We start from the raw sequence: 12,923 nt of genomic DNA on the forward strand, positions 1-12,923 counted from the left end.
AGATAACCCCCCTGAGGAGCATCCTGAATGTTCACTAGACATGGTGCTCAAAAACATGCTTTCCTACAGTTCAAGTGCTTTTTATGAAAGAGCCTGGTGGGGGCTGTGCCTGGGGGTGGGTAGGGGGCAGGCAGGAGCCTCCTTTCAGGGATGGGCTACACGTGAACCCAGAGATCTCAACACTTACAAATTGCCACGAGCTATAAAGACTTGCTCCTTGCAATTTCGGTTATAGTCTTTAAAAAAAAGATTTAGGACTGAGAACATGATAGCCCCTTTCCTAGACCATGCATTGCTTTGATTGATGAAGACTTCATCCTAAGTTTAGAGGTCAGCTCACTTGCAAAGGGGCTTCCCCGGTGGCTCAGGAAACATAAGAGACGTGGGTTCGATTCCTGGGTCGGGAAGATGCTCTGGAGGAGGACATGGCAATCTATTTCAGTATTCTTGCCTGGAGAATCCCATGGACCGAGGAGCCAGGTGGGGCTACAGTCCATAAGGTTGCAAAGAGTCGGACATGACTGAAGCGACTGAGCACACATGGACCTGTAAAAAGGCCTGAAAGCCTGGCTAATTTGTACACACCAGTTCATGCTGTGGGCTTCCCTGGTGGCTCAGACAGTAAAGCATCTGCCTGCAATGCAGGAGACCCGGGTTCAATTCCTGGGTCAGGAAGATCCCCTGGAGAAGGAAATGGCAACCCACTCCAGTACTCATGGATGGAGAAGCCTGGTGGGCTACAGTTCATGGGGTTGCAAAGAGTCAGACACGACTAAGCAATTTCACCTAGTTCATGCTGTCTTGGGCACTGGTCTGCATAGTTACAGATGGAGAAAAAAAATTTTTAGTATAAGAAAATATTTTTCAAGATAATGTCATTTGATACAACAACATAAATACTTGCTCAGTCTCTCTCTCACTTCAGTTTGAAGTAAGAAAAAGAATCCAGTCAGAGAACTATTGCGTGTTTAAACAGACGTGTTTCTTGGAATTAAAGGTACAAAAATGTACATCTCCCCGTACCCCTTCCTTCCAGAAGACCTCCAAATGAGGATGAGTTAGGAGGGTAGGAAGCCGTTAGCTTTTATACTTCTTGCTCTAAAGGTGTCATTGAATAACTTTTCTGATGTTAGGGACGTGCAGTGATTATCCTAACCCCAAGACAGACCAGACAAGGCTGCCGGGGGGACCACAGAGCTGGCCCCTGGCTGGGAAGTGCCCTGGACTACTCTAGAGAGCTGGACCAGAGTGGAGCCCTGGGCCTCTCTCCTCGTGGGCCTCCTATCGTTGTATGTTGGGAGAACTCAGGGAGTGATAAAGTGCTTTTTACTACTGTAGCCATGTTTATTTGGTCCCACCTGACATATCTTAAACCAACGCTGGAAATTTCCATTTCTGAGAGTAATTGGCTGTCTCTGGACATTTCCAGAGCCAAATTACCTGCTAGAGCTAAAAAAAGCAAGACAAAACATACATGCAAAACCTCAAAGATGGACTCTGGGACAAGAGCAGCTGAGGCAAACAGAGAGTGGGCACCCCTGGCTCTTACATTCGGTGACATAAACCAGCGGCCTTCATGCCCAAATTAAAGAGTGCCAAGCAGGTGAGGGGTCCCAGCTGTTGTGCAAACCGGTGTGCAGACCTCTTGAGGAGCCCTGAGCCGAGTGGTGGCCGGCAGGCCCCTTCCTGTCCGGACTTTGCTGGAGCAAGCCTGGATGGCTCCCTCCTGGCTCAGATTGTGGTGTCTCATCGATGCCAGGGACGCTGAGGTCTGGCTCGGAGCCCACAGAGATGCATCGAGAATGACCTCAGCGGTGCCCCCCAGAAAGCAGAGGCCACACGACCAGCTGCTCTTGACCCGAGCTGGCCCAGAGAAGGCCTTCAAGATGGGGAGACCCCTGTGAGTGGTCCACTCTCACTTCTTAGCATCTAAATAAAAGCAGCTGTATACCCCCCACAGTTTTAGCTTCTGTGCATCTATGAGGCATGGGTCCCCACTGAGAAAGCCATTTCTGGTCTTTCCATGGTCCTTGACCTGAGATTCTCCAGGCATGGCGCTGTCAGCTGAGTAATGTGCATGAGAAAAGAAACCTGTGTCGGGGGGAATGTTTCTTTGGGGGCGGGGGGCTAAGTCAAAGGGGTGCCCTGCCGTCTCCCTGAAATGTGGGAAGGAGACTCATCCCCATCCCTCTCCTGTCTGTCTTGGTTAGAACAGCTGCAGAAGAGCCTGCCGGCAGTGGGTTTTGCTTTAGAAGCTAAGGTGTGTGCCTGGGAGCCCAAGCTGTGACGTGAGTGACTTAAGCAGCCCAAGCGAACGGAGGACGGGGTGTGCACCTCAGGGAGAAAGATTTTCCACACCTGTTGCCCTGCCATTGTGGCCTGGGTCTGGGCGTCCTTCCTGTGTTTTCTGAAACCCTAACAAAATACCACAGTCCATCCTTCTTTATCCCCGAAGATGTCTCTGATGTTATAATGCCATGTTCTAGCTGCATAATGAAGGATCTAGCTGGTCTGTCCCGATCTAGAGGGAACGGATTTGCTTTTTCAATGTACTCTTTAGGTTCCAACCCCACAAGCATGAAATACTAGTCACACACGTTAAAAAATACTGCCGTTTAATTTTCTAGTCACGTATTTTAAAAAAGCCGATACAATTAGACTCTTTTTCCCCACATCTTCTCAGATTTGCCCCCTGCAACCACCCCAAAGCAATGCATCTTAATTCTAAGCGGAAAACCCACTCAGAGGAAGCCCATAAGAATTTGTCCCCCAGTGGTCACTGGGTGTCCAGACGTGTGAACGAACCCTGTGAATGTTCATGGCTGACTCTGAGCCCTTCCATTCTTTTTTTTCTATGAGGAATGATATGATTACATGGCACTGAAAGCAATAAACACAAAAGGCTTGGCTTTTTCTTCTTTGCCCTGCGAGCATATATTTCTATTCCCACTACGGTCTACATCAGCTGACCCATTTACACCCCTGTTACTCATAACGAAAAATAGTTCTTTTGTCACTGACTGGCCCTTACATTTGCATACAAATGACAGACTGTAAAACTGCTGCAAACAAGACACACTCTTCATCGATACAATACGTCTCCACTGCAGGTATGTTGAGCACACAGGCAATCACCGTATTGTATTAGAGACATTTTATTGAAAATGCGAAAATAGGAAATGTATTATAGCCTAAAATAAATTACATAACATATACAGTATATATTTATATCTTTAAAATATTTTTGTGTTTAGGTTCTTTCCATCTAGGAATTTTGACTAAATCAAGAATTTAGTGAACCGTGTCCATAATTTTTTAAAGAAAAAACCCGCTTTCCAAAACTTAGAAAAATATACTGCACTGAATGGATTTCAAATGTGTCATTTCAGGGAATATCATATAGTGACTTTGCTGTCGTTTATAAAATGTCTTGCTTTCTCATGTGACGTCAGAGGCGAGGACAGAAGAACACTTGGAATTACCTGTACCCCAGGGTTAGGACTAAGAACGGCAGGACCAGGTCATAAATCTACTTCCAAAGCGAGGACATAGCAACCTGGCATTAGATGCTAGATTATGACTTAAAGCTTCAGTTCACTTTATAAAGACTAAAATGTAGTTAGAATACTCCTTCTCCCTTGCTTTAGTGCCATCTTCAGGAAAGGTGAGTGAAAAACAAGCCTTCGGGGAAACTCATGCCCAGGGACGCCGGTGATGGGGGGACAGGCTTTGGGACAACTTTGACAAGGCAGCTCTCGTATGTACACGGCTGGTGTGACAGCGAGCGCACACGCGGATCCACGAAGCGGCCAGGGGAACGCTGTCGGCGTGTTGGTGTGCTGCTCCCGGGACACCTCTAACCTGCCCGCCGGAGATTATTTCCGGCCGGCCGTCGGTCCAGCACGTTTGCACATCCATTCCTCAGCGCCGCCGGCCACCCCGGGCTGCAGGCAGACCCTGCCCTCGGCCCGGGTATGGCAGACGGTTCAAGACGCCACGGTGCGAGGCCTCAGCCACAGCCCTTGGCACAGCCACGTGACCTGGAAGCGAGTTGTCACCGTGATTCTTGAGCGATGCGAGGGGACAGGGTGAGTCTGCGGCCTGCTGGGCGGTGGTGGCCGAGGGGACGCTGGACGGCACAGCCGCGGTCCTTTGGTTCCAAGTGGAGATTGTCCGAGGACGGGAGGGGTGGGGGGAGGCGACTGCAAGGCGGCTATGTCTTTGGGCTTTTCACGAAGCGGGGGCATGAAGTCAGTTGTTTTGTTTCCACAAAGCAGTGGTGAGACCGTTCCACAAGTCCTTTCATGAGTGTGGGCACACCCGGTATGCCAGAGTGTCCGTGAAACCTTTAGATCAAGGCCTCTTTTGTTACCCAAACAAAAACCAAAAAAAAAAAAGAAAGTGGAAGAAAACACGTCGGGGAGGAGTAGATGGCGGCGCTGGGGCATCACCTGGGCCCCCTGCACCTCCCACCCGAGGGGTGAGGGGTGGGGGGCGGCCTCATTCCTGCTCCTCCCGCATCTCCACGATGTCCGTGCCCTCCTCCGCCGGAGGTATGTCCGTCATCGCCGAGTCCTCCCCCTCGGCGGCCGACTCGTTCTCCATCTTCTTTTTCTAGACCAGAGAAGACGCATCAGGGGGGCTGGGGCGGCTGTGGAGGGGGTGGTGGGTGGGAAGCACAGCGTGGCAGAGGTCTCAGGGGACCCCTCGCCATGTACTTGGATCTCATTTATGTTTGGGGGCGACCTCGTCGAGGCTGCATTTTTAGGTCCACGTGTTCCTTTCAGCGGGGTGACTGGGAGTTGGCTGCGTGCCGGGCTCTGTGAGAGGCACTGGCGGGGGTGGGGGGCTCTTGTCTCCCATCTCCCCTCCCATCATCTATGAAGACCTGGCACTGCCCGAGGACACCACCTCTGGTGCCCTCCCCTCCCCTCCCCCTCATGACCATCTGCAGGCTCCCACACCAGGGGGCGTGCCCTGCAAGGGTGCTGTTCTGTTGCCCTCTCTCACCTGTTTCCGATAGACATAGCACGCTGCTATGGCGACCATGGTGGATTCTCCCACAAACCCCGCGAGGAGGGAGCCCACGCCCAGGGTGGCTCCGTGTACCCTGGGGATGAGAACGCAAAGGGCATCTGTCTGTTAGAGACCCGCGGAGGCACAGAGAATCAAAACCCAGCCAAAACCCAGGCAAGGTGTAGGCGACAGGGGTGCCTTCGAGATCTGCCTGTTAGCGCTGCACCTAATAAATATTCCACCTGGGTGGGAGAGCGGCCTGGGACCCCCTCCGGACCCTGCGACTCCCACTCCTGCTCCAGATCTCAGCTCAGCATCTGCTGGGGAAGGGGCACGTCTCCCCGCCCGGCCCCAGGTGCCCGCAGCATCCCGCCCCTCCTCTCTGTAGAGTGCAGTTTCCCAGTAGACGGGGTCCCAGGAAAGTGGGGATCCCCGAGAACAAGGGCAACACCCTCGCTCGCTCCCTTGCGTTTTTCACCTTGCCCCTGCCCGCCACACCACTGTGGATGCTCAGTGCTGACCATGTGGGTGGGCATGACCCCGGAAGTGCTTTTCTAGAATGGATCTCAACAGCCTCCAACCTGGTCCCCTGGGCAGAGAAACGAGGCATCACTCAGCATTTCTAACTCTAGACACGCTTGGGGATTTCCCAGGAAAAAAAGCTGATTTAATCTTCTGGACAGAGTGCCTCGGTGGCAGCAGGATCCCATAGCTCCGCCCGCACCTCCCCCACCTTCACACGTACCCCAGGTAGGGCAGGACCAACGGCAGCAGGATCCCATAGCCCAACGCCCACCCCCCACCCCACCACGTACCCCAGGTAGGGCAGGACCACGAGGCTGGTGATGAGAACAATGATCCGCAGCACGGAGCTGGGCGCCAGGACGAAGGTCTTCTTCAGGGTCATCAGCCACCCGGTCAGATGGGCCCTCACGGTGACTGGAGGGAGAGCCAAGGACTGGTCAGCAATGCCCCCCTTCTCTCCATCCTGCTACTTCTTCCCCCAGCTCCGCCCCCCAGAGCCCGCCCGCAGCAGCACATCCCTGGTCCCAGGGGCGGCTGGGTGGGACCCAGGCCCTGCGGCTGCCGCCCTGGGCCCATCTTCCTGCCGGGGTTCCTGATCCCTGCCTCGGGGTTTGGAGGAGACCCGCCCCCCGCCTCTCCCCTTCCCCCACTCCGCTCCGTGCGCAGCATAGTCCTTAAGTGGCGTTTTCCCACTGTGATCGCCACCCCTGGGCGGGGAATGGAGGGGTGGTGCTGCCACTCCCTCCACCCTACCCTCACCCCCACCCAGCCTCAAGCTCCCATCACGCCCGTCTAGGAAAACTCAAGAGAAGAGCGGCGACTTGACGGCGGTCCAGTTTGATTCCCGGAGCAGAAAACCTGAACTGGACGCCCGGTTTCCCCGCGCATGTGGGCGGGGCGAGGAAGGGGCGAAGAAGGAGGTCCGGCTCACTTCCGGGTTTCTTTCACAGCCTACCGACCGCGGACCGCGGCCGGCTCCATCTGTCCACGCCTCACAAAGACCTCACAGCAGGTTCCCAGTACCCCGTCTCCCCAGCCTGATCTGTGAGCTTCGGGAGCGCAGGCAGGGCACCGGCCCCAGCACCCAGGAGGGGCTCCACGGAGGGTGTGTCAGTGACGACCGGCTGATCTTGGCGGACGTTTCAGTTCAGTTCAGTCGCTCAGTCGTGTCCGACTCTTGGCGACCCCATGGATTCCAGCACGCCAGGCCTCCCTGTCCATCACCCAAACTCATGTCCACAGTTTACTCGACTCATGTCCATTGAGTCGGTGATGCCATCCAACCATCTCATCCTCTGTTGTCCTCTTCTCCTGCCTTCAGTCTTTCCCAGCATCAGGATCTTTTCCAATGAGTCGATTCTTCTCTTCGCATTAAGTGGCCAAAGTACTGGAGTTTCAGCTTCAGCATCGGTCCTTCCAATGAATATTCAGGTCTGATTTCCTTTAGGATGGACTGGTTGGATCTCCTTGCAGTCCAAGGGACTCTCCAGAGTCTTCTCTAACACCACAGTTCAAAAGCATCACTTTTCAGCACTCAGCTTTCTTTATAGTCCAACTCTCACATCCATACATGACTACTGGAAAGGCCATAGCTTTGACTAGACGGACCTTTGCAGACATTTAGGTTTGATCTGAAACTGGGCGGGGTTTGAGGAAAAAGGAGGTCTAGTCCTTTATGGCAAGTAGGGGCAGCACAAGGCACAGACCTATGGAGGGGAAGGAAGCGCCCACTCCTGGAATAAAAGCTCATGTCCAGTTTGGAGGAAGAATCTGCATCTGACGCAGTGTTCCTCCCGCCCCCAGGGGAAGAGTTGAATTTTGAGGTGCAGGTGGCTGCACAGGCGGGATGCTAACCTGACGGGCCCAAAGCCAGCAGGTTGCAAAGATAGGTGGGGTCGGCTGTCTTCAAGCAGCTGGTTTGACAGGCGAGGAAGGGGCGAGGAGAGGAGATTCAGAGTCCTACCCCAGTCCTAGCTCTGGGACTCCAGCCCCTCCTCAGGTTCAGACTGAGGAGTCAGCAACTAGTGCCTTGATCTCCAGGTGGCGGCAACTCTCGGGTCCCTCAGTGTCCCGCCCCAACCCCAGGGACCAGGCAACACCCCAGGCAGCCGCCGGGAACGCTTGACATCTAGGAGCAGGGGCAGCTCCTGGCCTGACTTGGGAACAGCTCAGGGTGGCAGGTGAGCCATCAGCCGCGGCGTCGACTGGCCCCACAGCCCATTTCTAACCGCCGTCTTGCTCCTGGATGCTTTTCTCCAGCAGTCCTTTTAGAATCTCAACAGATGCACAGATTTGTGTCACCAGTCGCCACAGTGAAGGCAGGGAATGGTTCTACTGCCCCTGAAAACGACTCATACTATCCCCTCAGGCTCTTTCTACTGAATCTGCAACCACTGTCCTTTAAGAAAGAAACTATGCCTTTTTGACTTGCTTCTCCAACTTTCAACCTGCTGGATATCTTTGCATCTTTTTAATCTACCGTGAAACTTTGAAGTGTATACATTTATTTTGTTTGGGACAGAACTGGTAATGTTTCTAAAGAAAGAAAACTGAGTCAGGCATGAGAGTGATTAGGAATTTTTCTTTCATTCTCTGTTTTCCTTTACCTGGAACCGGGAAGAAGGAAAAGATACGCAAGGGAACAACGCAGAGTTCTGCAAAGGCAAAGTCCACACCGATGATGTCTATCAGAATCTTCTCGGAAACGTTGGGAGTCCAGAACATCACAAAACAGAGCTGCCAGGGGAAAAAGGGCAGGAAGCAAGATTATTAGAAAAAGGTGTAAAGGAGTGAAATGTGACAGGTATTACATGGTCCCTGAGGAGCTAGGAAAGAGGGTGAATGTGCCCAATTGGGGGGCTGGCACATGGGTCCTCAAGTGCCACTGCCTTGCTCTCTTCTTACCTGACACAGGTAAGACCCTGGCCATTCATCACACCTGCCCACAGGAAGCCTGGCAGGGGGGCCCAGGTGGGAGCTAGGAAAGAGGGTGAATGTGCCCAATTGGGGGGCTGGCACATGGGTCCTCAAGTGCCACTGCCTTGCTCTCTTCTTACCTGACACAGGTAAGACCCTGGCCCATTCATCACACCTGCCCCACAGGAAGCCTGGCAGGGGGGCCTAGGTGGGAGGCAGGCATCTGAGCAGGTAGCCACACCAGTGTAGAAAGTTTACATAGGCTGCTGGACAACTCAGTTCAGGGTGAACATGTGTATTAATGTAATTTTTACAACTTTAAGCAAATAATAAAAAGTAATCTGAAAGTATCTGGATGCATGCAGAACTCCACTGAATCAGATCTGGGAGTAGGAGAAGGGGTGGGGCAGGCTGGGAGAAGAGCTGTTGTTGGGGGTCAGCCCTTAGGGGACCGACTTTTTAAGCTTTGTGTAGGTATAATCGATAGAAAAATTGAATTTAAAAATGTAACAATATAACTTTGGAAGAGGGTGTTAGACAAATGCCAGTTTGTCTAACACTTGGCCAAGTTAAATGCCAATTTCATAAAATACTTCTCTGCTTTTCTTAAGAGGCAAGTGATTCTTCTCTAAGATGAAAGTGAATGCATTATAAAGTGAATTGCAGTTGTTCCCTGGTGGCTCAGCAGTGAAGGATCTTCCTGCCAATGCAGGAGATACGAGAGACTCGAGTTAGATCCCTGGGTCAGGAAGATCCCCTGGAGAAGGAAATGGCAACCCATTCCAGTATTCTTGCTGGGAAATCCCCTGGGGTTGCGAAGTGTTGGACACAATACCACAACAGAAACAGAACTCTGAAAGTTTAGAGTATGGGCTCCTCTGTCCGTGGGATTTTCCAGGCAAGAATACTGGAGTGGGCTGCCATTTCCTACTCCAGGGCGTCTTTCTGACCCAGGGACTGAACCACGTCTCTTGTACCTCCTGCATTGGCAGGTGGGTTCCTTACCACTGGCGTGACCTGGAAGCCCATAACAATGTTCAGGCTTTGGGTAAATTAAGTTTCATGGAATTAGACTGGTCCTCAACCCCATGGACTGCAGCCTACCAGGCTCCTCCGCCCATGGGATTTTCCAGGGAAGAGTACTGGAGTGGGGTGCCATTGCCTTCTTCGAGTTACTATGTCATGTTGAAATTTATTAAAAAACATCTTGGTGGATTTATTATCAATATGTTTCACTTTTATAAGTGCAATGGAACTTTTATTCTATCTTGTATTTTTCAACATCTGGGAAAATATTCCATTTGATTTTCAAGGATGACAGATGTACTATCATTTAATCCTGTTGCCTGATGGCAGTACTTCCACCGCATATTTGACAAGAAGGGAAAAATACTTCCTTAGATCTAACAAGGGCTCAGAGGCTTTATTACCGAGTGGCCTGGACAAGTGGCCCTGCCGTCTTTTCCCACTGCAAAGCTGGTTGCCAGTTAGTCATTCATGCCCACAGCTGGGTGTGGTGGCAATTTCCCTGAGCACAGCACTGGGACTCAGTCCCTTTTCTTGACGGGGTCACCCCTCCCTCCAAATATTTTCCACAGCTATAAGCATTACGTGCTAAGTGAGCATCACCCCAACTCTGGACTTGATCAGGACTTATGGAGGATAAGCTATCTGGGGTTCCTCACTGGCTGGAGTGAGCTCTCTAGGCTGCATTCTGATAAAAGAAAAATTTAAGCTTCCAGGAAAGTCATAGGCAGGCTTTCCTTAGTTTGTAACCAATGATTATTTGAATATGAGATAATGCAGTCTCTCTGTGCCTTGCAAAATCACTGTAAAGTGGCTTTTAAATGACAAAAAACTGAGGAAACAGGAGAGGGTAACTTCGTGTCAGAAGGAAGGTGTGAGCAAGCGCCTGCAACAAAGGTTACTTCCTCCCACCAACTTCTCGGCACCGATAATGTCCACCTGGAGGCTTTCCACTGCCCTGGAGGAGAGGGCCAGTAACCCCTGGAGGAGAAAGTCCAACCTCAGGCTTCAAGATAGTGAGTGCATCCATATGAACAGAGACACTGCCATAAGTACCCTGAGCAGGTGACTAGTTCTGGTCCCCTGAAAGCAAAGCAGTAAGGCTTGATGGATCTCTAATGGAGCTTCTCAGGAGGGAGGCTTGTCGTTAGATCTAAGGAATTATTTTTCCCTTCTTGTCAAATATGCGGTGGAAGTACTGCCATCAGGCAATAGGATTAAATGATAGTACATCTGTCATCCTTGAAAATCAAATGGAATATTTTCCCAGATGTTGAAAAATACAAGATAGAATAAAAGTTCCATTGCATTTATTGATACATCATTTCTAAAATTCACAGTGTGGTTTAACTTGGTACCACTAAGTCCCTCTGTTCTCCATGCGGTACCCGTCTGTGCCAAGCACATCCTACAAGGCCCTGTCAAGGCCACTGAAGTGCTTCTTCAGAGTTTTTAGCCCCACACACCTCCAGCCTAGGTTGGGTCTTTCTCTTTAACTGCTCAGTTACATCCAACTCTTTACGACACCATGGATTGTAGCCCACCAGGCTCCCCTGTCCGTGGAATTTTCCAGGCCAGATTACTGGAGTGGGTGGCCATTCTAGAGCAAAGTAACTGACTGCTCTCAGTCTGATCTGGGCCTCAGCAGTCACAGGTTTAAAGAGAAGAAATACCACATGGATCAATGCTTCCTTTTTTTTATCTCCCTCAAGTCTCTGAATGTGACTCAACCTTTGCCAATCTGACCCATGCTTCCAGTATGAAAATGCTCCTTGCCTTCCAGCTTGCTTCTTAAAAAAAAAAAAAAAAGACTGGTTCCAGCATTGCCCAGAAAGGAATATATGTAATTCAGCATTACGTATAGTGTTGGTTACAAGCTGCAATACCTATTTGCGGGTCAAAATTATCCAAGAAACATACTGAGCCCTAGCACTGTAATCAGATGAGATTTAACCAGTCTGTTTCAGAAAACAGGAAACTCTAGAAGGTAACCTAACAAAGACTCTTTCAGGCAAAGTGTCTTTCTGATGCGTTCACCTGGAGTAGTTTCAACTTAGCTAATGCCCTCTGAGCTGACCAGAACATGCCGTGTTCTTCAAATATTTGCAGAGCCTAATGGCATTGACTTTTCCAAACCAGAACACAAACCTAATAAACGACTGACAGCAAAGATGATTTGTTTCTTGGAGTCGCTGCAGGGTTGGGTTTTCTGCTGCTGAGTGTGCAGTCAACATTATCTCATTAGGAAGCAGCCAGCAAAACAGAACAACCCACTCCATGCCCAGATCTTGATTTTTCTGTTTATTCTCTAATAAAAAGAACCAGAGCTTCTTGGAGAAATGGCTTATTCTAGGACTAGGGTGGGAAATGTACAAGATAATCAGCTTGAAACACAGGAACCCAGAAGAGAGAGATCCCAATGGCAAAGCTGGAGGAGTCAGAGCAACTAAAAATGATGAGTTAGGACCACAGGACACTCATATACAGATACGGCTTTCCTGGGGACATGGGTAAAAAATGCCTGCCAGTGCTGGAGATGCAGGTTCAATCCCTGGGTCGGGAAGATCCCCTGGAGAAGGAAATGGCAGCCCACTCCAGTATTCCTGCCTGGAAAATCCCATGGATGGAGGAGCCTGGCGGGGTACAGTCCATGGGGCTGCACATAGTCGGACACGAGTTAGCGACTAAACAACGACAAACTACACTGATATAAGTAAACAAACGGGGAGACCTACCTGGTGGTCCAGTGGCTAAGAATCCAGCAGGGAACATGGGTTCGATCCCTGGGCTGGGAACTAAGATCCCATATGCCTCAGAGCAGCTGAGCACATGAACCACAACGAAAGAGCCCACGTGACCCAGTGAAGATCCCGAGCGCCGCAACTAACAACCAGAGCAGCCAAACGTCAACGAACCAAGCAAATAAGAGGGACGGATCTGCGGCACAGAACGCCCAGTCATGTACGTAGCTACTCTCCTCTTAGGGAGGTGGGCATATCTCCCACATCTGAAATGTGGGCTGATGACTAACTTCCCTCTAGAAAGAGGACAGGGAGAAACCCAGCAAAGACAGGCTTAGCCATCAAGGTAATATCATCAGTAGTGACAAGTCACATTGATAGTGTGATCTCTTGATAAGATGGGATGAGAATGGCCATTTACCTCTGTGGTTTTCCCCTGGAAAGCAGTCTAACCATGAGAAAACCCCCAGACAAACTCAAATTGAGTACCTAACCAGTAGTCCTTGAAACTAACAAGGCCACAAAGACAAGCCAAGTCTGAGGAACCCCCACAGACCAGACGAGGGTAAGGAGACGTGGTAGCATGGATAGGATCCTAGAGAAAGGACGTGAAGAAAAAGCTTGTGAAATCTAAATAAACTGTGGCATGCATGCATGCTCAGCCTCGTCCGGCTCTCTGCCACCCTTTGGACTGTAGCC

At 50.8% G+C, this 12,923-nt stretch overlaps 1 protein-coding gene across 2 annotated transcripts in view; it reads right to left on the reverse strand.

Annotated features, from left to right (window-relative positions):
- Positions 1–2,594: 2,594 nt before the first annotated feature.
- ANKH (ANKH inorganic pyrophosphate transport regulator) overlaps positions 2,595–12,923 on the reverse strand; it is a 171,419-nt gene continuing 161,090 nt past the window's right edge. The window contains exons 9-12 of one of the 2 annotated variants that reach the window (XM_086361259.1): positions 8,148–8,277; positions 5,832–5,955; positions 5,011–5,110; positions 2,595–4,614 (exon numbers count right to left, since the gene is read on the reverse strand). In XM_086361259.1, coding sequence (XP_086217385.1) covers positions 4,501–4,614; positions 5,011–5,110; positions 5,832–5,955; positions 8,148–8,277 — 468 coding nt within the window. In that variant the 3' untranslated portion in view covers positions 2,595–4,500. Of the gene's footprint in view, positions 4,615–5,010; positions 5,111–5,761; positions 5,956–8,147; positions 8,278–12,923 lie in introns of both variants that reach the window. The other variant, XM_086361258.1, reaches the window with a different exon arrangement.

Source organism: Bos grunniens, chromosome 20 (assembly GCF_055505025.1).
Source record: "Bos grunniens cultivar Pamir isolate PY7600 chromosome 20, Bosgru_T2T1.0, whole genome shotgun sequence".
NCBI lineage: Eukaryota > Metazoa > Chordata > Mammalia > Artiodactyla > Bovidae > Bos > Bos grunniens.